We start from the raw sequence: 24,001 nt of genomic DNA on the forward strand, positions 1-24,001 counted from the left end.
CACTCCAACCAATCAAGTTGAGATAAATATGTGTGATGTAAAGCTACTCACACCAGAACACCCACTTCCACTGAACAAATTGTCATCATTGGTATTTTGCTTTTATTAAAGTGGATTTGTTCTGAACCATGAATTGATGGTGGAATTCCATACATCACAACTTAGTAAGCAGGTTTACACAATAGAGGACACTCAGTCCATTTAATGATTTATTTGCAATAACATTTTTAGTTCCAGCACCAAAGCTGCATGGCTTAATGAATTTATATTGTACCTGCAAACATGATGTCATTCATATATATGTATATACCTTAATTTAAAAGCATGCAAGTTTTTTAGAAGCTGGCACCCCGACCTAGATCACATGAGAACTGTGATGCCGCACCACGGGAGCACTGAAGGCACACCACACTAAAACACACAACTGTATTCCCTGTTAAACTAAAACCAACTCCCGCAATACCCCACGCACAAAACATTAAATTTATCTGAAAGTAAGCAGCACACCACGCTGGGTATCTCAGTGATCTAATGTTACATTAAACAAATGAAATCGCATAAGTCACAGAATAATACCTACAGGAAGACAACTAGCTAAACAGCTAAAGAACCACATACCTCTGCTATCTATGGCAATGAAGAAAAGGGGGCGGGCTTTCGACCATGATGCATCCTTTGGGGCATAAGCTACAGGCTTATATACGATGACTGAATGCTTATTCATTGGCAAAGTGTTTATTGATTCTGATGTTTTAGAGAGATTTCTAATGTGTGTATTTTTATGTAAAGTGTTGTTCTCAATCTAACAACAGCATGTATTTGTAGAAATACTACTGCTAGAAGGTGTGAGGAAAAGACAGGTGCAGGAAGCTGAGATTTTTAGTGGCTGTGCATCTCTAGGGATCATCTTAATATTTCCCGTGTACTGTGTAATTCAGGGTGGACGAAGGCCAAAATAACAATCAGAAACACTCTTTATACAAAATCTAAATTGCCTACAAAAGTAACACAAAAAGAAAGACAAGACACTTTTCTGAAGTCCCTCATAAGACAGGGAAGAAACTCAAACCCTTCCAGGGGAACAATGGCGGCCGGAAGCCTAGCATGCACTGGAACGGGGTTACGCCAGTGGCGTCCTGGCGCAGGAAGTTTAGGGAGGAAGCGGTTCCAGGTGGTTTGGTCCCGGTTACAGTACGACAGGAGGTAGTGTCCCAGCTTCTGTATCTTCCACTCTGCCGGTCCATTGGTCTGTGGGTGATATCCCGACGACAGGTTTACGGTGACTCCTAGAAGTTGGAAGAACGCCTTCCAAACTTGGGACGTGAACTGGGGACAATCTGATACAATCTCCTCTTGGCAGGCCAAGGTTCTGGAAGACGTGATAGAAAAGCTTCTCTGCGGGGTCTAGGGCAGGGGAACCGGCTTTCCTGCGACTAAGAGTTGTGTGGTTTCGATATCGCACATGCAGGGAAGCCCTGGACATAGCGTGCAAAATCCCTGCTCATCCTGGGCCACCTCTACCCTAGTCGAGCTTGGCCCGGAAGGAGAGTCTATCTGTCACCCAGGGGGCCCAAGCCCGGGACCTCATGGATCGGCCTCATCAGGGACTGGCAGCATGGCCCGAGAAGGAACATCCTTCCTTCGGGGGTTCGCGTTCCCCTTGCCGCGGTCCAGATCTCCTCTTTCAACTACCAGACGATGGGGTCCGGAGGCTCGTCGGGCCATCAACAGGGCAGCCTTGCCGTTCTTGGTGCCCTGATGGTAGGTGATGGTAAAGTGGAACCTGGTGAGAATCAGGGCCCATCTGGCTTGTTGTGGGTTTAGGCACTTGGCTTACTGCAGGTACTGGAGGTTTTTATGGACGGTGATGACCGTAAAGGGGTGTTCTGCCCCCTCCAACCATATTTTCTTGAGAAATATGCGCAGGGTCGCAGCCATGGGGGGTCCCCGATTGCTGGGAGAAGGCATCCTTGCACCGGTGGAGAAGGCATCTACCTTCACGATGAACGGGAGCCGTGGGTATGGGTGTCAGAGAAGGGGGGGCAAAACTGAACCTCCTCTTCAGCTCCTGAAAGGCCTGCTCGGCCTCTGGGATCCATGCGTCTTGGCTTTCCTCTTCAGGAGGGAGGTGAGCAGGGCAGTGACCAGACTGAAGCCCTGGAAAAACCATTGGTACATGTTGGCGAATCCTAGGAAGCGCTGAAGCTCCTTGGGCATGCCTGGGCAGGGCCAGTCCTGCACTGCTATCACCTTCCCCTGGTCTATCAGTTTACCAGATGCACTAATCACATAGCCTAAGCACTGCACCTCCTGCTGGTGGAACTCGCACTTTTCCAGGTTGAGGTAGAGTTTGTGTTGCCGTCCTACGACGACGCTTGCCATGGAGTTCTCGAGAACTAGAAACCAGATCATCTCACAATGGAGCAAACCAACATGGAGAATGACCTTCGGGACACAGTTCTTCACTCCAAACCAGAGCGTGGGGGTGATTAATGTGACCAGGAGTTTAGATAGGTGAGTGACGTCCATGGTGAAATCGACCGTGCGCACCGGCGCGCGTGGGGGTCGGGCCGGACACTGGGGAATGAGGTGTCTGTGCTCGCCACAATATAGGCAGGCTCCGCTGGCCAGATGGCACTCCCTCTCACTCCTCGACAGCTGCATGGGTTCAGGTTCCAAAGTAGACGATATGGTGCGTGGATGGGGCAGGTTGCCTCGCCGGAGGATGACAAGCCGCCAGCTGCTGGGAAATGCAGATGGACTGCTGGATAAAAGCCTCTAGCCCCAGCGTATCGTCGTAGATGGCCATAGCCAGCTTAATGTCGGTATTCAAGCCTAGGCGGTATACCCAGAGGAGAGCAGTTTTGTTCCAGCCACTGCTGGCTGCCATGGTACGGAAGCGGAGGCTGTAATCAGCAAGCTGGTAGGACTCTTTGCAGGGTAAGGAGCTGATCGCCGTGGTGAAGGCCCCAGTGGCGGTGCAGAACACCTCTGCGAAGTGGCTTTTGAATAGCGCATATAATGTGGTTATTGCGCCATTGGCGCTCCATATAGCCCAGGACAGCCCCTCCCGGTGAGTAAGAAGATGAGGAATGCTAGCTGGGTTCGGTCAGTGGTAAAATTGTGCGGTTGCATCTCTATATAGAGGTTGACTTGCATAAGGAAGCCGTTGCACTCAGACATGTCTCCGAAACCGGAAGAGCCATCAAGCCGCTGAAAGTGGAAGGGGAAACCCCGCTGGCCTCCCGGAGAGCGGCAGTGACTTCCTTGGTGACATCCGAGGGTGAACCCGGCTGCGGATTCATCGAGGTAAGCGGCGGGTACCGGTCTGATCTTTTGTCACGCTTGGACCAAGATTGGGAAACCAGAGTATGGTTAGTCCAGGGATGGGTAGTCCAGGGATGATCGCCAGTGTGAACCACATGTGGGGGAGGGAAATATGCCACCGCCTTGTGGGGCAGATAACAAGCCTCTAAATAAGGAAGACTGAGTGGGCAACAGGATCCTAGTCCTTCCACCCAATGCTTTAGGTCTCAGTATAAGGACAGGTTATATGTTGGTGTCTATCGTGTTGTCATGTGGGACTACAGATAAGGTGAGGTGGGCTTCAGGATCTCTCTTATTCACGGTGGTAACCTGAAGTGTACGTGAGTGTGAAGAATACTCAGGAAAACCCACCCTCTAAGATCTAACAGGATAGATGAGACGGCCCCACTCCTTAGTATAAAGGACTCAGGTTACAGACATTCAATTTAACTAAAGAAAAATATTTATTTAAATAAAAACAATTCGTTTTATGAAAAGGCTCAGGAAGAAACCAATATATATATATATATATATATATATATATATATATATATATATATATATATATATATATATATATATATATATAAATAAAACCACAAAGAAAATAAGAACAATGTGACTATTTCAGTTAAGACTTAAACAACCATAAGGAAAATAATAAAAACAATGTGACTGTTTCAATTGAAACTTAAACAACGTGTTCTTTTGCCACACTGAACATTTCACATTCACAATTAGTTGGTATCAATCAGTTCACCTCAAATTTTAAAGAGTTCGTTTGAAAGATCAAGGGAAAAATTATACTCAGTCCATTCATAAGTCAAAATGTCCATAGACTGGCAACAAAAATATAAGTCTTTTTGTGGAAAACTCACATATCAGTTCCTCGAACAACAGTTTCTTTAAGCACAGTTCTGTTTTGTTACTTGTTGAAAGGAAAACGTAACTTGCTTATCAACCTTCAAGGAAAAATGAAGAAATTATTGTACATCACCACCCTTGGGTCCTGGACGGAGCGCTGAAAGGTGTCCGGATAGGCAGGGTACTGTTCCCTTAACTATTTGATCCTCAATGATTGCCCTCGTGATCCTGAAACACAGAGCACGACCCGATGAGGCCAAAATCCCGTCCAATGGTGGTCAATTAGAGGAAACAACGAACACACGATGCCATCCAATGAATCAGCCAATAGTCCCTGCAACAGCATCCACTACGCTTTGAGTTCGTTTGAACCAACAAAAATCTGGATGTAAATTGCAAAAAACAACAAAAAAAAAAAAATACGGGGTATTCGACTTCTGCAACGAATAACTCAAGTGACCTTAACAGGCCTGTGGTCCAGTCTTATTCAGAAGCACAATGAGAACTTGCTAATAATAACAAACTAGAAGCACGTCAGGTAGCTTTGATGCATGTCATCAGTCTGGACTAACTTCCTATGTTGATTAAGAAGTTCAAAATCAACTAAACATTTTCCATAAGCTCACCACTGCTCTTCTCCCTTTTTCCTTCTTCTACATACATTTTTTCACGCACATGTCGGAGCAAAACAAAATGGCGGCGCCCATATCAAAATAAATGTCCCCTCATAATTGAACCTGTATATCCACTACACACAGATTGGACGGTGAGCGATTGGAACTGGGCTCCTTATAAAGGGGAGATTAGATTGAAAACAGGTGAAGGTGATTAGTAGGAGGGTGAGGCTGTGCGAGTGTGCTGAGTGTAGGAGGCAGGCGTGTCTGGTGGTTCCCTGACACCTCTACCCTAGTGTGTCTATACAGAGTAATGAAGTAAGAGGTAATGTAGATTCACACCCAAACTACCTGTCCATACAGCACATCTGGAAATAGTAAGAACAGCAGACATTGTCTCTATTGGGGGACTGTGACAGGATATTTGAACCTTTCATAAGTCATTCACTTATAAAGTAAAGTAAAAACACTGAGGCGTCAAGTATAAATAGTCAGAGTTTATTGTTATTGTTAAATATTATTAAGAAATGATCTACTATTCTATGTTAAAGTAAACCTGTGATTATGAGTCCCACTTATAAACAAATCTAGAAGCAACTCCAGGGTTTAGGACAAGTATGAGAAGGTTCTTAACACGTTTGTAGAAGTGTTAGTGGCTGCAGCAGCGCTCTGTCACATGCAGGTGTTTCAGTCTAATAAAAATACACATTGTGGTTTTTGCTTTTCTGAGACTGAGTGTTTTAAAAATCAGATCCCACTGAATTATTGTGTGTCACTTCAACAGTCCAAGAATTGTTATTATTTAAAGTATAATCTCACACCTTTTGGTAGATATGATTCATTTAATGACGATCCTGTAGAAAACACGTCCAAACTTATTCATGCAGAACATTTAGACAAAGTGCTGCTGCAGTCTATGAGTCCAGCAGTTTCACACCTTTGATGTGGTAAAACCCTTAATGGCCTCACGCTGGTGTTTGGTTTGAGACGTGTATCTTCTAGTTTCCATCTGTTTGTGTGTGTGTGTCACTGAAACATGACAGTTGTTACCTCTAGGTTGGATTATTGCTCGTACTGGTTGGATGTTCCAGTAGGTGAATGAACTAAACTCAGTTAGTATGCAGAATGCAGAAACTTGAGTGTTTAACAGAAAGAAAAGATATGAACACATCTCTCCATTCTTATTCACACTGGATTTTCTCCCAATTATAAATTGCATTGGTTATAAAATATTTAAATATTTTGACCTACAAACCCTGAATTGTCTCACACTGAGAACTTAAATGGACTTCTGATCTTTTATGATCTGTCATGCCTACTTTGATCAAGAAGTTGGAACACTGATGAGTCGGTTACTAAATGTTGTTTAGTGTGAAGTTCTCTTCACCATCCTTATGCACTGGATCGGTCAGTGTATGGTAGAAACTGTGAAATTGGTCTACAGCATATCAGCAGGTTTTCATCATGTTCTTACGCTTCCTTTAATCACATCCTGGTTGATAAACTACAGTGTGCTGCTCAGGTGGAAGTTGGAAGTAATACACCTCATTGGAGTCTCAAACTTGTGCATTATGTGATATGGAAATTACAAAGTTACATTTGAAGGAATAAAGAAATAAATCTCAGAAATAAAGAGAAAAACTGCATTGTGCATTTACTTTATATTTTAATTCTTCTCTATTTACAGCTGTAAATATCTCCACATTGCAGTCAGACCAAAATCATTCCAGTATATAACCAACATCATCAATTATAATGAATTAAATCCAACACATGGTTTTGTCTTTATTTCATTATTTCTTCTATTTCTATATTAAATTTCTAATTTGATCTGAATTTACAAACAATCAGGAGGATTGGAAAGATAATAATCATGAAGGCAAGAACTCCAACTCTAACAATAGAGAGCAAGAAGAGCACATGCATCTGATCAGTACAACTGGAATCTGGATGGAAAAATAACATTCTATTAAAACATTTCAGGAGCTGAAATATATAATGGAGTTCACTGAACACTAAACTTCTGAAAAAAAAAATAATAAAATAAATAAATAAATATATTAATAACAATGTTAAACTACAGAAAATATTGGTCTAGAAATCATAAAGACATTTTTTTTAATTAAAACTCTTACCACTGGTGTTGTTTGAACCCTGGTGTGGCTCAGAACCTGTGATCTTGATTTCTGGTCCAGGTGAAGGACAGAGTTTCATCTCTTTATCTTTACAAATCAATGAGAAAAGCAGCAGATGAACAGAAATGATAGTAAATATGAATAAAGTGAAATCCTCAACATTTACTGCATATGTACACATAATACTGGTTAAAGTGTTGATCTGGAATTAGCAGCTTATCAGAGTCAAACTGTTTACCTTCAAATTGCAGACGTGCTCCAGATGTGAACTTTATTGTAGCTCCCTCCATTTCTCCACAGAAATATTCTCCTCCATCATCTTCTCTCAGGTTCTTAATAATGAGATCAAACTGATGCTCATTTACAGTAACACTGAAGCGATTATCATTAAATCCATCAGTAAATGTGTAGTTATTTGTCCCGTAATATTTTGCAAAAAACTGTGGCATTTTTCCAAAACTCTGTCTGTACCAGACTACTTTACTTTTGTCTCTGATCATACTGATGTTACACTCTACTATAGTTACATCTTCTCCACTCTTTACTGTTTTCTCCTGAAGCTCCTTGATGTCAGATGTTTTTACTGTAAAAAGTGTGTGATATTTAATGGTTAATGATGTCAGTAAATGAGGTAAATATGTAATATTACTATTTGAAATGAAAGATTTGAAAATGTTCTCACCAGCTGTGCAGAGACAAAGCAGAGAGTAAAGCGCCACAAAGAGTGAGATCATCGTTCCTGTTCAGACACAGTGATAGTGAGGAAATCAACTCGTGTGTTCAGTAGAAAAGCAACTCTCACTCACACCTGATTGGATGATTTGAAGCTGTGGACTGATCTGATTGGTTTATTTGCTGTAATGATATGTGAAACTCTCCTTGTGTTCTCGTCTCTTCTGATGCTGTGACGAGTCACATGACTATGCGAATATCTACTGAAGCTCTATTAATCATGTGAGCCTATATAGAGGGTTTTAGAGTAAATATTAGACTTTTAGGGGAAAAGGTAGACTGATTGTGTACCCAAAGGCAGTTCAGAGGTCACCGATCTTCTGTCTATACATAAGCAAAATACAAACTTAACCCTTAGTAATGGATACAAAATGAATGGGTCACAGCTCACACATTTTCCAGATAGAATTAAAGCTTTTCTGCTGGTGGAACCAGAATAAATTTACAGTCACACTCTCAGGAGGTGAGGGAGCAGTGGGAGAACCCGGTTGATGAAATCTCCACAAGAACTCTGAAAGTGTGCTCTTGTATCTGAAATCAAGATATAAGCTGTAGATGAAAGCTGTTGCTTCCATTAATCAGACTTGTCTCTTCCTCACCTTAAAACCCTGTTACTGTCCTCATACCATTCCTGAAAAATGTGTTGAATTGTGAACACTACAGTCAAAATCTACCAAGAACTTAACCTTCATGTTGCGGATCATTACTGGTGATGAAACTTGGGTGTACGTGTACAACCCTGAAATAATGTCACACATGCTCTGGCTAAAATTTGTCTGTTTTCGTTTATTTTATATATTTATTTTCATCGCTACCATCGCTACCATCTACCTCTTTATAAATAATGTTCATCATTACATATGACAGAACCTCTCTTATATCTATTGGTCTACAGTCTACTAATGTTTTGCTGTTATTAAACCTAGACCCATGCTGGCCGAGCAAGATCCTGAGGAAGAACAAAGGATACGACCCATACCGGTGTCCCTGAGGGAAATGGGCCGGTGTCAAAAACAGGCTGACGTGTGCGCTCCCTTACCTAGTATCCTGTTAGCCAATGTCCAGTCTCTGGAAAAAAAATTCAACAACCTCAAGGCAAGGGTCAAGTTCCAGAGGGACATTTGGGACTTCAACCTTTTCTGCTTCACCGAGACATGGTTGAACCCAGTGGGACAGGACTACGCCATTCAGCTGGCCGAGTTTTTATCGCTTTACTGCATGGACAGCACAATGGAGTCGTGGAAGTAATTGGGGAGGTGGAGTGTGTCTGATGGTGAACAATCACTAAACATCAATGGGACCCAGGTAGAGAGAGTGGACAGTTTCCATTACCTGGGTGTTACATCACACAGGACCTGTCTTGGTCCTGTCACAACAACACCCTGGTGAAGAAGGCCCGACAGCGTCTGCACCATCTGAGACACTTAAGGGACTTTAAACTACCCTCTAAGGTGCTAAGGACCTTTTACACTTGCACTATTGAGAGCGTTCTTATGGGTAGCATCACTTCCTGGTTCTGGATCAGCACAATGCAGGACAGGCGAGCCCTCCAGATGGGGGTGCGTTCAGCCGAACGTACCATCTGCACTGAGCTCCCTAACCTGCAGGACATTTACCACACGCTGTGCTGGACTAGGGCCAGGAAGATTGTGAAGGACCTTAGACATCCCAAAAATTACCTCTTTTCTCTGTTATGTTCAGGTTCCATTCCTTCAAAGCAAACACAGAGAGAATAAGGAGGAGCTTTGGTATCTAAACCAGGAAACACCCAGAAACTAGTTCTGGTTTCCCTTACACCTAACACCTTAGCTTTGGACTGTCACTTTAACTCTGGACTTGCACAGCACAGTGTCACTTTGAAAATTCATCTGTGGTGCACTGGTCTCGAAACTTTTTGTTACCTCTTAGGTGGTATATCCAAACATACAAATTAACATCCATATGAATGTCTCTAGGTTATGTATGTAACCCTGGTTCCCTGAGGGAACGAGACACTGCGTCAACAACGCGTTGGGAATGATTCCGGGTTGTCTGCACTCTGAATCACAGGTGCAGTTTGTCCAAAAGAGAGGTGTGACTTTAATGCGAGGGGGGTTACGTCATGACCACAAAAACTTTAAAACGCGCACGCGGTGGAGCCGACATTAGCTTCTGAAAAGGGAAGGAAACACTGCAGGGATGCAGAGAGTATCACCTGGAGATGCAGCGTCTCGTTCCTTTAGGGAACCAGGGTTACATATGTAACCTAGAGACGTTTCTCTTTCAGGAACTCGAGCTGCATCAACAATGCTTTGGGAATAAGTGTCTAATCACGCCATACTGACCAATTCCTGCCTAGTCTGTATAGGCACAGCCTAACCATCCAGCGCAATGGCCAGGTCCGACACAATCACTCTGGTTCGCATCCCAGGTTTCAGTCTCTGAGTACCATGCAGGACTATCTCATGAAGGGAGCTCTGAATTGGAGAATGGTCTCCATTACTTCGGTAGAGAGACCAGCATCTAAGATCTGTGCCCCCTCAGGGCCACAGCCTCTATAAGTCTGGGCAGGGGTAAACCAGGGTGCCCCGTGCCTGGGAGAGAAGATCCATCCTGGTAGTGGGTTGTGAGATAGAGGAGAAGGAAAAATTCTGGAGTGAGTTAGATGAAGTGGTAGATGTTGTAGCTAGGAAAGAACGATTGATGATTGGGACAGACCTCAACGGCCATGTTGGTGAAACGAACAGAGGTGATAAGGAGGTAATGGGTAGGTATGGTCTTAAGGAGAGGAATGTGGAATGGCAGATGGTGGTAGATTTTGCGTAAAGGATGGAAATGGCAGTGGTGAATACATGTTTTAAGAAGCAGGAGGAACATAAGATGGTGTAAGGTGCACAGAAGGTGGACAATGTTCTAAATAGGAGATGCAACCTGAAAGAGATTGGAGACTGTAAGGTGTTGGCAGGTGACAGTGTAGCTAGACAGCATCGGATGGTGGTCTGTAGGATGGCTTTGGAGGTGAAAAACAAGCGGAGGAGAGTGAGGACTAGTGAAGAGTCAAGTCAAGTCAAGTTTATTTCTATAGCGTTTTCACAACAGACATTGTCTCAAAGCAGCTTAAGAGAATTTAACAGTTAAGGTGAATGGTGTGTATTTATCCCTGATGAGCAAGCCATGGCGAATGTGGCAAGGAAAAACTCCCTTAGATGTTATGAGGAAGAAACCTTGAGAGGAACCAGACTCAAAAGGGAAACCTTGACCTCATTTCAGTGAGATCTGTGTCTTTAAACACTACAGAACACTGGAGAGTGAGAACTAACATGAGCACTGGAGTGTGTGATTATGAGTGATGTTCTTTCTACAGTCTTTTACAGTCATTTGTGGTTATAAAACTAGGAGCTACTGAGCAACTCAAAAAATAGCCCAACATTTGTGATCATCACAGATCCAACACCAGCCTCTCCATGCCAGAGCCTTTAGACACTCCAGGAGGTCCAGTGTCCAAAATGCCACATGAAGTGGGATCCAATTGGCACTGGTACGTCACGGGAGGTTTGCGGGCATCTACTTCTTTAAAGGTCCACAATCTTCATGAGGTGGGACGTGACTGGGGCTGAAGCAACCTCAGGGTGCCTCAGGTTGGGTAGAGAAAGATAAGCAGTGGAGAGGAATTAGCATAGCTGCTGTTAATGATATTAACAGCACAAGTTGATAATGTGCATGTGATCAGATGTACTGGTGCACAAGGTTATGATATGTGATACGTGTTCGGTTTTGCTGAAAAGATACGTTTTTAATCTGTATTTAAACTGGGAGAGTGTGTCTGAGCCCCGAAAACTGTCAGGAAGACTATTTTAAAATTTAAGAGCTAAATGTGAGAATGTTCTACCACCTTCAGTGGACTTTGCTATTCTAGGAACTACTAGAAGACCGGAGTTTTGAGATCTAGAAGAAGAGGTGCTGGATGATTGGGCAACTACTGCAGAAGTGATAAGGGAGACAGATAGAAAGGTACTTGGTGTGACATCTGGAAATAGAGTTGTGTGAGATAAGTATGTGAGGGTGGTGCAGAACATGTATGAGGACAGTGTGACAGCAGTGAAGTAGGAACGACAGACTGGTTTAAGGTAAAGATTATACTGCAGCAAGAATTGGCTCTGAGTCATTTCTTGTTTGCAGTGATGATAGACAGGTTGATGGCCGAGGTCAGACAGGAGTTTCCATGGATTATGATGTTTGTGGACGATATGAGTTTAGGTACCTGGGGTCAACAGTGCAAAGTAATGGATGTGGTGAGGGAAGACATGCAGGTAGTTGGTTTAAAAGAGGCAGATCTAGATGACAGAGTAGTTTGGAGACAGATGATCTGCTGTGGTGACCCCTAATGGGAGCAGCCGGAAGAAGAATAGTGTATATATCTAATATATTTACTTCACTGGTCTCGACTTTCTGTAACTTTTTTTGATCAGGAAATGCTGTTAAATAAAAAAAAGCTGGTGGAGCCAGAACAAGAAGTATAATTATAATAGAAGTATAATAACTGATTTAAGTAAGTGAACAGTTTAAGGTTCCCTGGTGGTCTAATGGTTAGGATGCAGCACTCTCACCGCTGCGGCCCGGGTTTGATCCCCGGTCAGGGAACCAACCCCAGCCGTTAGGGTTGCACAAGCCAGTGCACTCTTAGTGCCGGTCCCAAGCCTGTATAAATGGGGAGGGTTGCGTTAGGAAAGGCCTTCCAGCGTAAAAACATGCAATAAATCAAATGTGGCTCTCCCTAATGGGAGCAGCCGGAAGAAGAATAGTGTATATATCTAATATATTTACTTCACTGGTCTCGACTTTCTGTAACTTTTCTTTGATCAGGAAATGCTGTTAAATAAAAAAGCTGGTGGAGCCAGAACAAGAAGTATAATTATAATAGAAGTATAATAATAATAATAATAATAATAATAATAATAATAATAATAATAATAATAATAATAATAATAATAATAATAATAATAATAATAATAATAATAATAATAATAATAATAATAATAATAATAATAATAATAATAATAATAATAATAATAATAATAATAATAATAATAATAATAATAATAATAATAATAATAATAATAATAATAATAATAATAATAATAATAATAATAATAATAATAATAATAATAATAATAATAATAATAATAATAATAATAATAATAATAATAATAATAATAATAATAATAATAATAATAATAATAATAATAATAATAATAATAATAATAATAATAATAATAATAATAATAATAATAATAATAATAATAATAATAATAATAATAATAATAATAATAATAATAATAATAATAATAATAATAATAATAATAATAATAATAATAATAATAATAATAATAATAATAATAATAATAATAATAATAATAATAATAATAATAATAATAATAATAATAATAATAATAATAATAATAATAATAATAATAATAATAATAATAATAATAATAATAATAATAATAATAATAATAATAATAATAATAATAATAATAATAATAATAATAATAATAATAATAATAATAATAATAATAATAATAATAATAATAATAATAATAATAATAATAATAATAATAATAATAATAATAATAATAATAATAATAATAATAATAATAATAATAATAATAATAATAATAATAATAATAATAATAATAATAATAATAATAATAATAATAATAATAATAATAATAATAATAATAATAATAATAATAATAATAATAATAATAATAATAATAATAATAATAATAATAATAATAATAATAATAATAATAATAATAATAATAATAATAATAATAATAATAATAATAATAATAATAATAATAATAATAATAATAATAATAATAATAATAATAATAATAATAATAATAATAATAATAATAATAATAATAATAATAATAATAATAATAATAATAATAATAATAATAATAATAATAATAATAATAATAATAATAATAATAATAATAATAATAATAATAATAATAATAATAATAATAATAATAATAATAATAATAATAATAATAATAATAATAATAATAATAATAATAATAATAATTTTTATTTTTTATCTTTTTTTTTCATTTTATTACTTTCTTATTTCTCTCACACAGACACACAAAGAGAGCTTCCTGAACAAACAGAGGCTAGCTTCGTGTTTTATAGCTTACTGGTTGTGACGTCTCTTTGCGGTGACAGCGTGCCTCTCTGTGGAACAGATTGCACACGTGATTTAGAGCGTGGCCAACGTGCATTACCAAAGCCTTGTTGATACAGCTTGAGTTACTAAAAAGGAACAGCAGGATGCAAAGTTTGCAAGCAGAATGTGATGCCACACAATTGGGTGTCCAATTAATAATGATTCTTCAGACCAGACCACTTTCCTCCATTTCCCCATGGTCCAATTCTGACACTAACATGTCCATTGCAGGAGCTTTGTGTAATGTTTGAGGGTCATCATGGGGTCTCTGACCACTCAGCTGTGTAGTCTGTGTGTTCTGATCTCATTCTCTTAGACCCTAAAACTTACCTCTGTATTCTGGAACACACCACAAAACCTGCATTTTGGGAGATGATCTGACCCAGTTTTCAAGACATCACAAGCTGCCACCTGGTAAAGTTGCTCACATCCTTATGCTTATTCATCAACCTTTACATTTTATGCAGAAATCTAAAATTTCCTTAACGATATAACATCTAATTTGGTCTCCTCAACATGGTATTATTTAATGATCACATTACGCTTGAGTGCTGCAGTATTAAAAAAAAGTAATAAACATCTATAAGAAAAATGTTGCATGTGAGAAAGTAAACCTATGATTATAAGCTCCGCCCCAAACCAGTCTACAAGCAGTCATGAGTTTGGACTCGAGAGTTGTGAAAATGTTCTTAAGACATTAATAGAAGTGTTAGTGGCTGCAGCAGTGTCTCTCATATGCAGGTGTTTCAGTTTAATAAAAACAGCATTGTGGTTTCTGAGTTTCTGAGACGGAGTGTTTCAGCACCTCACACTGACCTGCTTCATGCAAACTTCATTAGTGACTATAATGAGAAGAATTTCAACTGCAGAATCCAGAATGAATACAGTTCATCACCTCCACACAATGAGTGTTAGCATTGGAATTTTCATTTCCTGTAACGAGTGTGTTGTAGTGACCTGCACATTCACACCAGTAGCAGAGATCTTTATCATACAATGGAAAATTTCATGCACATGAACATGACCACAAACACCCCCCCCCTTCCCACACACACCCCAAACATTTTTTCACACTTTTTTCTCTATAATCAGACATTAAGAACAATCTAATATTAAAACACACGTGACTGTTACTTTAAGAGTTCATGCTCCGCCCACATCAACACTCCAACCAATCAAGTTGAGTTAAATATGAGTGATGTAAAGCTGCTCAAACCAGAACACACACTTCCACTGAACATGGATCCAGAGGCAATGCAGTTTTGAAAACAGAAATATTTCTACCAGGTTGTGATAAATTGAGAGTTAAAGCACAGATGATCTCATGCACAAGTGCAGCTCAGCGTGCAGCACCTTCTCTAACCAAGAGCTGAGATGTTGTGAGTGACAGATTGTGAATGATTTGAAAACCAGTAAACCAGTATAGCAGATACCAGAAACTGTGCACTCTCTCCACTGGAGTCCTTTTGATCCCAAAATTCTACATGATATTTTTCAGGAACTTTATCATTGATGAGTTTCATACATTTGTGTTTTAGTGTGAAATTGTAAGCTGCACATTTGGACTGTTGAAGTGATGGAAAATAAGACAGTGTGAGCTGCTGCTAAAACACTCAGTCTCTCTCTGTGACCTGAAACCACAATGTTATTTCTATTCCTGTGAAACTGCTGCTTAATGTGAGAGAGTGCTGAGGCAGTCAGTAAAACTTCTTCAAGACTGTTTTCACACTTAGTGTGAACTCATACTTCAGTCCACTGCCAGAACTGATTCTGGATTTATTTTGGGTGAGGTGCACAATCATAGTGCAGGGTGCTGCAGATCAGACATTCGTGCCTGCATTATGGTGGAAACTCTGACAAGTGTGTTTGTCCATAATTTTACAATCAGAGGTCACCAAGATACAGCTACTATGTGTTCATGCAGATGTGTAGGTTCATGAGACACTTTCTATAACAACATCAGTGGATAAAATCTTGATGTGAAATGTCTGTAAAAATCCCAACTCTTGGTAAAATGTGTTCCAAATTTGACGTGACTTGTGCACAAAATAGACTGTGTTTACCTTTAAATTGTGTTTTTGGGTGAAAGGTTGAGAGTGGGTGGAAAATGGAAGATGTTTAAAGGTGTACATGATACAATAATGTGTATTTAATTTAGTTGTTACAGAAATCATGAGATTTGGCATCTTTATAAAACTCCCAAACAAAAAACATCCAAAACCAAAGTTTAAACAAGTTCATTGTAAATATTTGCAACAAATATCATTGTAATGTGGTTTATTCTTTGGGATCGAACAAAAATATTAATTAAAAAATGGGTGGAGCATTAGGAATCATTAACAGAACCTTTAACCAGAAATGTTCTTATTAGTAGATTATAAACAAATGTTCTTTATAACTAGATATTTGAAATCAACATCACTTACAGCCCTGATAAAAAAAAAGAATTAGACACTTTACTTTTATTTCTCTCACTTTAAACCACAATGGGTTTCCATTAGCACTGAAATACACTCTGTGGTGTGAGATGGAAACTTTAAGACACACGTCTCAAAGCAAACACCAGCGTGAGGCCATTAAGGGTTTTACCACATCAAAGGTGTGAAACTGCTGGACTCCTAGACTTTTATGTTTTGCATAAATAAGTTTGAATATATTTTATACAGGTGAGTCATTAAATGATTCATATCTACTAAAAGTTGTGATTCTACTGTAAATAAAACTAATTCTTTCTCTGTCATTATGTAGAGTGGAAACAGAACTCACACCGTTAGAACACAGTCTCTATCAGAGTTCACATAAATACTGCTGTCAACATTCTACATAAAACTTTAAAGATATTTTTATTAATGAACTTCTGCTCTGTTGAATTTTAGACGGAAATTCCAGCATGAAGACATTTGGACTGTTGATGTGCAGTAAAATAATTCAGTGTGAGTTGTTTCCTAAAACACACACAGAAACCACAATGCTGTTTTTATTAAACTGAAACAACTGTATGTGAGTGAGTGCTGCTGCATCCACTAACACTTCTACACATGTGTTCAAAATGTTTTCACACATGACCTGAACCCTCATAAGTCCTGTCTTAAGACTGCTTCTAGGCGTGTTTGGGGGCGGGGCTTAAAATCACAGGTTACTTCACACAGAGATTATCGATTATTTCCTATTAATGTTTGGCTTTAAAATACTCTCTAATAATTATTTCTTAAATCTCAGGTACCGTAATTTGCGGACTATTAAGCGCACCCATATATAAGCCACGTCATAATTTGACAAATATTTTTATTTTTACAATAAATAAGTCGCACCTGTCTATAAGCCGCAGGTGTCTACACTAATGAACTTTACACAGGCTTTAACGAAAGACACATTACACACGGTGTAACGGGTGAAATATGTTGCGCTTGTATTAGGAGCATAGTGGTATTTTGGGAAAAGACCGGCACTGCATACTTCCGGTATTACTGCGTGTGAGACTGAGGATTATTTCCTTATTATTTTCTGATGCTCATTTCTAATTTTCTTTGACTAACCCATAACGCTGTTGCAAAGAAAAATAAAAAAGCAAGAGTTTTGAAAACCTGTATATTGCAACTTGAGTTAGTGAGCTCTCCCTTCAACCAAACTCAACGCGTTACAACGGCTTGTATCTAAACAGTAGCCGACCAAGAAAGTCATTGTTCACTGTCTTCCTCCTTTCTTTCACAGCTACAGTGGTAACTTGACCTATGAGTGCATTAATGTACGAGTTTTCCGAGGTACGAGCGGTCACTCGGTCGATTTTTTTTGCTTTGTTACGCAAGCAAAAAATTGAGGTACGAGCTCGAGACGCCGCTGCTAGATGGCGAAGCGAAGCCAGAAAGCGAAAAATTAAGATAAGCAAAGAAGGGGTTCAAAACGTGGGAAAAAAGTAGCGGCTTATAGTCCGAAAAATACGGTATATGTTTTTAATCACATGGAACAGCTGATTAAAAGCTAAAATAGTAGAATTGCTAATGATTATTTCTTTCCTGGCAGCGACTCTTCAGTAATTTTCTGACTTGGTCTTTAGTGTTTTACTTCACTGGTCTCGACTTTCTGTTACTTTTTTCACCAGCAAATGCTGTGAAATAAAAAAAAGCTGATGGAGCCAGAACAAAAAGTATTATAATAATAATAATAGAAATATAATAACTAATTTAAGTAAGTGAACAGTTTAAGGTTCCCTGGTGGTCTAATGGTTAGGATGCTGCACTCTCACCGCTGCGGCCCGGGTTCGATCCCCGGTCAGGGAACCAACCCCAGCCATTAGTGTTGCACAAGCCAGTGCACTCTTAGTGCTGGTCCCAAGCCCGGAAAAATGGGGAGGGTTGCGTTAGGAAGGGCATCCAGCATAAAAACATGTCAAACATGCGGATCATGAATACGGACGATCGGCTGTGGCAACCCCTAATGGGAGAAGCCGAAAGAAAGTTTTTTTAGTAATTGAACAGTTTAGATCAGTTCTTTTCCACAGATGATGATGGGTGTTGGGGCAAAGAGTGAAATACATGTTGTACATGTGATAAAGGCTTTTTCTCTATATTTACTTCTGTAGCACTTAACAGCCTTTAGTATTTCTAGAAAAGTGGAAAATGGAAGATGTTTAAAGGTGTACATGATACAATAATGTGTAATTAATTTAGTTGTTACAGAAATCATGAGATTTGGCATCTTTATAAAACTCCCAAACAAAAACATCCAAAACCAAAGTTTAAACAAGTTCATTGTAAATATTTGCAACAAATATCATTGTAATGTGGTTTATTCTTTGGGATCGAACAAAAATATTAATTAAAATTAAACGTATACAATATTCAGAAAAACATCTCGAATATAAAACTTTTAGAAAGAAAAAATACAAAAGGTTGTTTACACACAAATTAACGAAAACATTGACACATCTATCATGTGAAGGAAATTATTACATGAAAAAAGTTTTGGAAATAGTAAATAACTTTACAGCAATAAAAAAATGTTGTTAGATTAAAATATTACATGTCTGTTCTATAAAATAATTCCTTTTTTAATCAAGTCTAAAGTAATTTCTTTGGATGTATTAATTTTTACTTGTAAATGAACATCTTTATTTCTTCATGTTTCTGGATGTTGTGGAAGATGAAGGTTTCTTAGCAAAATTCACAGCTGCATAGTTCAGGGCAACATCAGCCTGATAAAGAATGAGAGAGAGAGAGAGAGAGAGAGAGAGAGAGAGAGATCAGAGAGTGCTTAAGGTGAGCTCCCAAATTTGTAAATTGAGATAAACTCTAGTAAAACAGTTAATATCCATACAATCTCAAAAAAGTCATTTGAAGAATTAGTACCTAATTTAAATTTTACAAAAATAATATGGACTTTTTGAACATTACCTACAAGAAGACACAAAGCCTAACCACATGAAGGACAAAGAATAAAAAAGGAAAACTGGGACAGAGAAAGACACTACAAGATAATAACAGAGTGAATTTCAAACAAACAAACAGGAATAAGAATAAAAGACACAAATCATAAACCCAGAATAAATCCCCCTGCATCTTCAAACTCTGACTGTTGATTTTACTCCTCTGTTCTTCAACTTGCAAATGGTTTGATAACTGGGGCAAATCAGCTAAACATCCAGCATTAGTAAATGTACCACTTCATTGTTTACCTGTTTGCCTTCGCCACAGCTTTCTCGACTCACATCTAAAAATGCCCTTCTTAAATTAAAATGTTAACAGTTCCTGATAAAAGTGGGCTTCATACACAGATTTAATATCTTTAGAAGTAACACACTTTAACTTTACTGTCCATTATTCAAAGTTGATATTGCTCAAAAGATAAAACGTTATAATTGATAAAGTGCCATTAATATACATTTCCTGCCTTGAACATTATTTTTATATATCCTCCTGCTTTTCATGCCCGCAACCAGCAAAAGCTTAACCGGGTTTGCCCAGTGTGAGCACTGGACACATTCGTCCACGGAACTGAGTGTAGAGAAAGTCAGACCAGCTGTTGATGGTCCATATAAAAAGGGTTTTCCTGCCAATAAGCAGACCCTTATTAGATGGATTGTGGACGCTGTGCCCATCAACACTAGGCAGCGATTGGTTAGTCTGCTGGTATTGGACACTCGTTCCCAAAGCGTTGTTTACACAGCTCGAGTTCCTGAAGAGGAACGTCATTAGGTTGCAAACGTAACCGTGGTTCCCTGAGGGAATGAGACGAGGCGTCTCGAACCACATTTCCTGCATCCCTTCCTTTACTTTCAAAGCTAGCGCTGTCTTCATGACATGTGCTTTTTATACCTTCCTGTTCATGAGGTCACCCCCCCCAGTGACGTTGTGCTTTTTTTTCTGTTGGACTGATCACACACGTAATTTTAAGCACGGAAATACAGAAGCATTCACAAAGTGTTGTTGATGCAGCATCTTGTTTCCTTAGAGAACCAGGGTTACATATGTTGCCTAGAGATGGTCACTGAAAGATGCAGCATTGGGCAGACACACACATCCAACAATTCCAGAATTGCAGAGACTAAAGCAACACCACCACGGATAAAGCTCACCCACCAGAAGACCAACAGCACCCTCACACAAAGCACAGCCAAGGCACAGCCTGCACCAGCAAAGTCAGCACCAACCTGCTCAGCGCTCTCAACTGACCAGAACAGCACCAGGCAGAACAGAGTCTCAACACCCTCCAGTCTGGCCAACCACACCAGCTCACCGGCACCACTGGCCAGCACTTAAACCTGACAACCACCATGCAGCTACGCTGAGCTCTCAGACACCCATAGCACAGTAACCAGATGGGTGAGATCAGACAACTCCCCTTCGGGAACACGAGAGGAGGAAACGCTGCATAGTAATGCTTTGGAAACGCCCAAAGCGTTAAGACGCAGCGTCTCGTTCCCTCGGGGAACTGGGGTTAAGGTCATAACCTAGAGACGTTCCCCTTTGGGAACTCGAGCTGCGTCGTAACGCTTTGGGAACGCCCAAAGCGTTAAGACGCAGCGTCTCGTTCCTCGGGAACTGGGGTTAAGGTCATAACCTAGAGACGTTCCCCTTTGGGAACTCGAGCATCTGCAACAGACATAAAAACTGAAAACTGAACACTAAATACGCACACACATATACAGTACATCGGGTAAAACAAGTATTGAACACATCACTATTTTTTTCAGTAAATATATCTCTTAAGGTGCTATTGACATTAAATCTTTACCAGACCAACATCCAATTGAGGTCCTGCTTGTGGAGTTCTGCAAAATTATCCTAAAGGTGCACAGAAACACCACCAACAATGCATGCAGGCAGAATTACGGTAGATATCCCACAGTCATATTCACTAACACACACGCATACACTCACACACCATTAACACACACGCACATACCACCAACACACACTAACACACCAGTGACTCAGGATCAGAGGAAACCCACAAACCCAATTAAAATAAACCAAATGACACAAACCCTGAGAGTGAAGTATCTGAGCTACTGGGAAACACAAACCAAATCCAAAGTAAAATGAAGTGTTATGTGGCTCTGAACAGACACTACAGCATGGCAGAGAACCTGAACACCGTGTCTGATCTGAAACTAAGACACACCCACATTTAACCCTGAAGAATCAGGTTTTAACCACATTTAAACCTGATTCTTCACCAAAATACCCAAATCATCCCCAATTTTAACTTCCTATCAGTCCCTGACAAACTGCACCATCTACACAGAGAGCTGCACACTCATAGATCACACCTGCCACCATGTGAAGGACAGTGTGTAACCATGTCGTCTAGTACAGCGGTCCACAACCTTTTTTGCACCACAGACCAGTTTAATGTCAGACAATATTTTCACGGACCGGCCTTTAAGGTGTGGCGGATAAATACAACAAAATAAAATGATACGAGCATAAAAACTGGTGTTTTCTAAATATAATAATAAACGTGAATCCACTGTGTTGTTTTTTGTTCATTTTGCTCTCTTGGGGGTTTGAATTTAGCGGTAATGTATTATGTGTTAGTGGCCGGAGCTTCTTTAAGAAGGTAGCGGATGGAGGTAAGACATGTGACCGAGGCATTATGACATGCATCAAGAGTGAGTCATAGACAAATATGGAGGAGAAAAACTTTTCCAAAATAAAACCTCGTTTAGAATCAGATAATAAATAAAACAGAAATAATGTAAGTTATGGATTCTTTCTGAGCGGGCCGGTACCAGTTGACCCACAGACCAGTGCCGGTCCACAGCCCCGGGGTTGGGGACCACTGATCTAGTATATGCAACACACACACACACACACACACACTTTGTCCATTTTTACTATTCCTATCATTTGTATTATATTGTTATTGTAGTTATATTATACTTTATTATTATTGTAGTTTATTTTTATTTCAGATTGAATTATTTCTGTTATGTCTCTGTATATTCTATATTTATATTATATTTAGTAACACAAATGTCCATATTTGCAATGTCAATAAAGCAACCTTTGATTCTTGATTCTTGAACAAGAGGTGTTTATACACCAGAGTGGATTAAAGACTAAAAAGAATGAGTCCATTGATATTTAGTAAATGGTTTAGTAAAATTCTCTGTACATTGTGGATTGTAGGTCAGATGTGGATTTCTTTATCAGAATAGAATCACAGTGAATAGAAGACTGGATTACCTGATTGCTGCTGATTTCAGGGTTTCTTGATGAAGCACCTGAACAATAAAACACAAATGTTTGCATGTAAAAAGATTCAGATTTTTTGATAAATGTATACACTAACTCTATAAATAATATTAATGAAAACTAATAATAATAATAAAATTAAACAAACCTTTTCTTTGACTTTTAAATAAAACACCAACCAGAACCATGATTACAATAACAGATATTATACTGAAGGTCGTTAATGTGTAAATCATCCAAGAATCATCTCCTATGAAAAGGTAAAACATTTATATATTAATATTAATTTATATTTCTTAATGAGAAATGTCATTACAAAGGACAATTTTGTTATAGAAACTGAAAATAAGATTATTTCATCAAACATTTATGTTATTCACCTCTGCTGGTTGAATTCTGGTGTATAACAGAATCTGTGGTCTTGATTTCTGGTCCAGGTGAAGGACAGAGTTTCATCTCTTTATCTTTACAAATCAAGTAGAAAAGCAGCAGATGAACAGAAATGATAGTAAATATGAATAAAGTGAAATCCTCAACATTTACTGCATATGTACACATAATACTGGTTAAAGTGTTGATCTGGAATTAGCAGCTTATCAGAGTCAAACTGTTTACCTTCAAATTGCAGAAGTGCTCCAGATGTGAACTTTATTGTAGTTTTCTCAATTTCTCCACAGAAATATTCTCCTCCATCATCTTTTCTCAGGTTCTTAATGTTGAGATTAAACTCATGTTCATTTACAGCAAAACTGAAGCGATTATCATTAAATCCATCAGCCAATCTGTAGCTATTTGTCCCGTAATATTTTGCAAAAAACTGAGGCATTTTTCCAAAACTCTGTTTGTACCAGACTACTTTACTTTTGTCTGTGATCAGACTGAGATCACACGCTATAATTACATCTTCTCCACTCTTTACTGTTTTCATGTGAAGCTCCTTGATGTCAGATGTTTTTACTGTAAAAAGTGTGTGATATTTAATGGTTAATGATGTCAGTAAATGAGGTAAATATGTAATATTACTATTTGAAATGAAAGATTTGAAAATGTTCTCACCAGCTGTGCAGAGACAAAGCAGAGAGTAAAGCGCCACAAAGAGTGAGATCATCGTTCCTGTTCAGACACAGTGATAGTGAGGAAATCAACTTGTGTGTTCAGTAGAAAAACAGCTCTCACTCACACCTGATTGGATGATTTGAAGCTGTGGACTGATCTGATTGGTTCATTCGCTCTAATGATATGTGAAACTCTCCTTGTGTTCTCGTCTCTTCTGATGCTGTAACGAGTCACATGACTATGCGAATATCTACTGAAGCTCTATTAATCATGTGAGCCTATATAGAGGGTTTTATGGTAAATATTAGATTTTTAGGGGGAAAAGGTCATTAGTATTATTTAAAATCACACTAAGAAGTTTTCAACAGACTGATTTTGTACCCA

General features: G+C 38.7%; 1 protein-coding gene and 1 gene segment (V, D, J or C); both read right to left on the bottom strand.

Moving 5' to 3' along the window:
* Positions 1-6,559: 6,559 nt before the first annotated feature.
* Positions 6,560-7,688, bottom strand: LOC124376640. The segment is given in 4 exon segments: positions 6,560-6,730; positions 6,920-7,006; positions 7,158-7,502; positions 7,602-7,688. Coding segments are annotated over 4 exon segments (609 nt in total).
* Positions 7,689-22,328: 14,640 nt separating this feature from the next.
* On the bottom strand, positions 22,329-23,721 carry LOC124376634. The gene is made up of 5 exons (XM_046835839.1): positions 23,618-23,721; positions 23,177-23,518; positions 22,942-23,025; positions 22,710-22,811; positions 22,329-22,590 (listed from the first exon to the last, which is right to left on the bottom strand). Exons 1-5 carry the CDS (start codon positions 23,667-23,669, stop codon positions 22,463-22,465), a joined length of 708 nt encoding a protein of 235 aa, XP_046691795.1. The 5' UTR covers positions 23,670-23,721; the 3' UTR covers positions 22,329-22,462.
* Between the last annotated feature and the right edge of the window lie 280 nt (positions 23,722-24,001).

The sequence above is a fragment of the Silurus meridionalis genome, chromosome 23 (assembly GCF_014805685.1).
Source record: "Silurus meridionalis isolate SWU-2019-XX chromosome 23, ASM1480568v1, whole genome shotgun sequence".
Classification (NCBI taxonomy): domain Eukaryota; kingdom Metazoa; phylum Chordata; class Actinopteri; order Siluriformes; family Siluridae; genus Silurus; species Silurus meridionalis.

Bases quoted from the DNA above. Each gene is read 5' to 3' on its own strand.
- LOC124376634 (XM_046835839.1), bottom strand. From the start codon at position 23,669: ATGATCTCACTCTTTGTGGCGCTTTACTCTCTGCTTTGTCTCTGCACA. The intron at 23,519-23,617 runs GTGAGAACATTT...CACTTTTTACAG, and splicing joins GCTTTGTCTCTGCACAGCTG to TAAAAACATCTGACATCAAG. The intron at 22,591-22,709 runs GTTTGTTTAATT...TTTATTGTTCAG, and splicing joins ATTTAAAAGTCAAAGAAAAG to GTGCTTCATCAAGAAACCCT.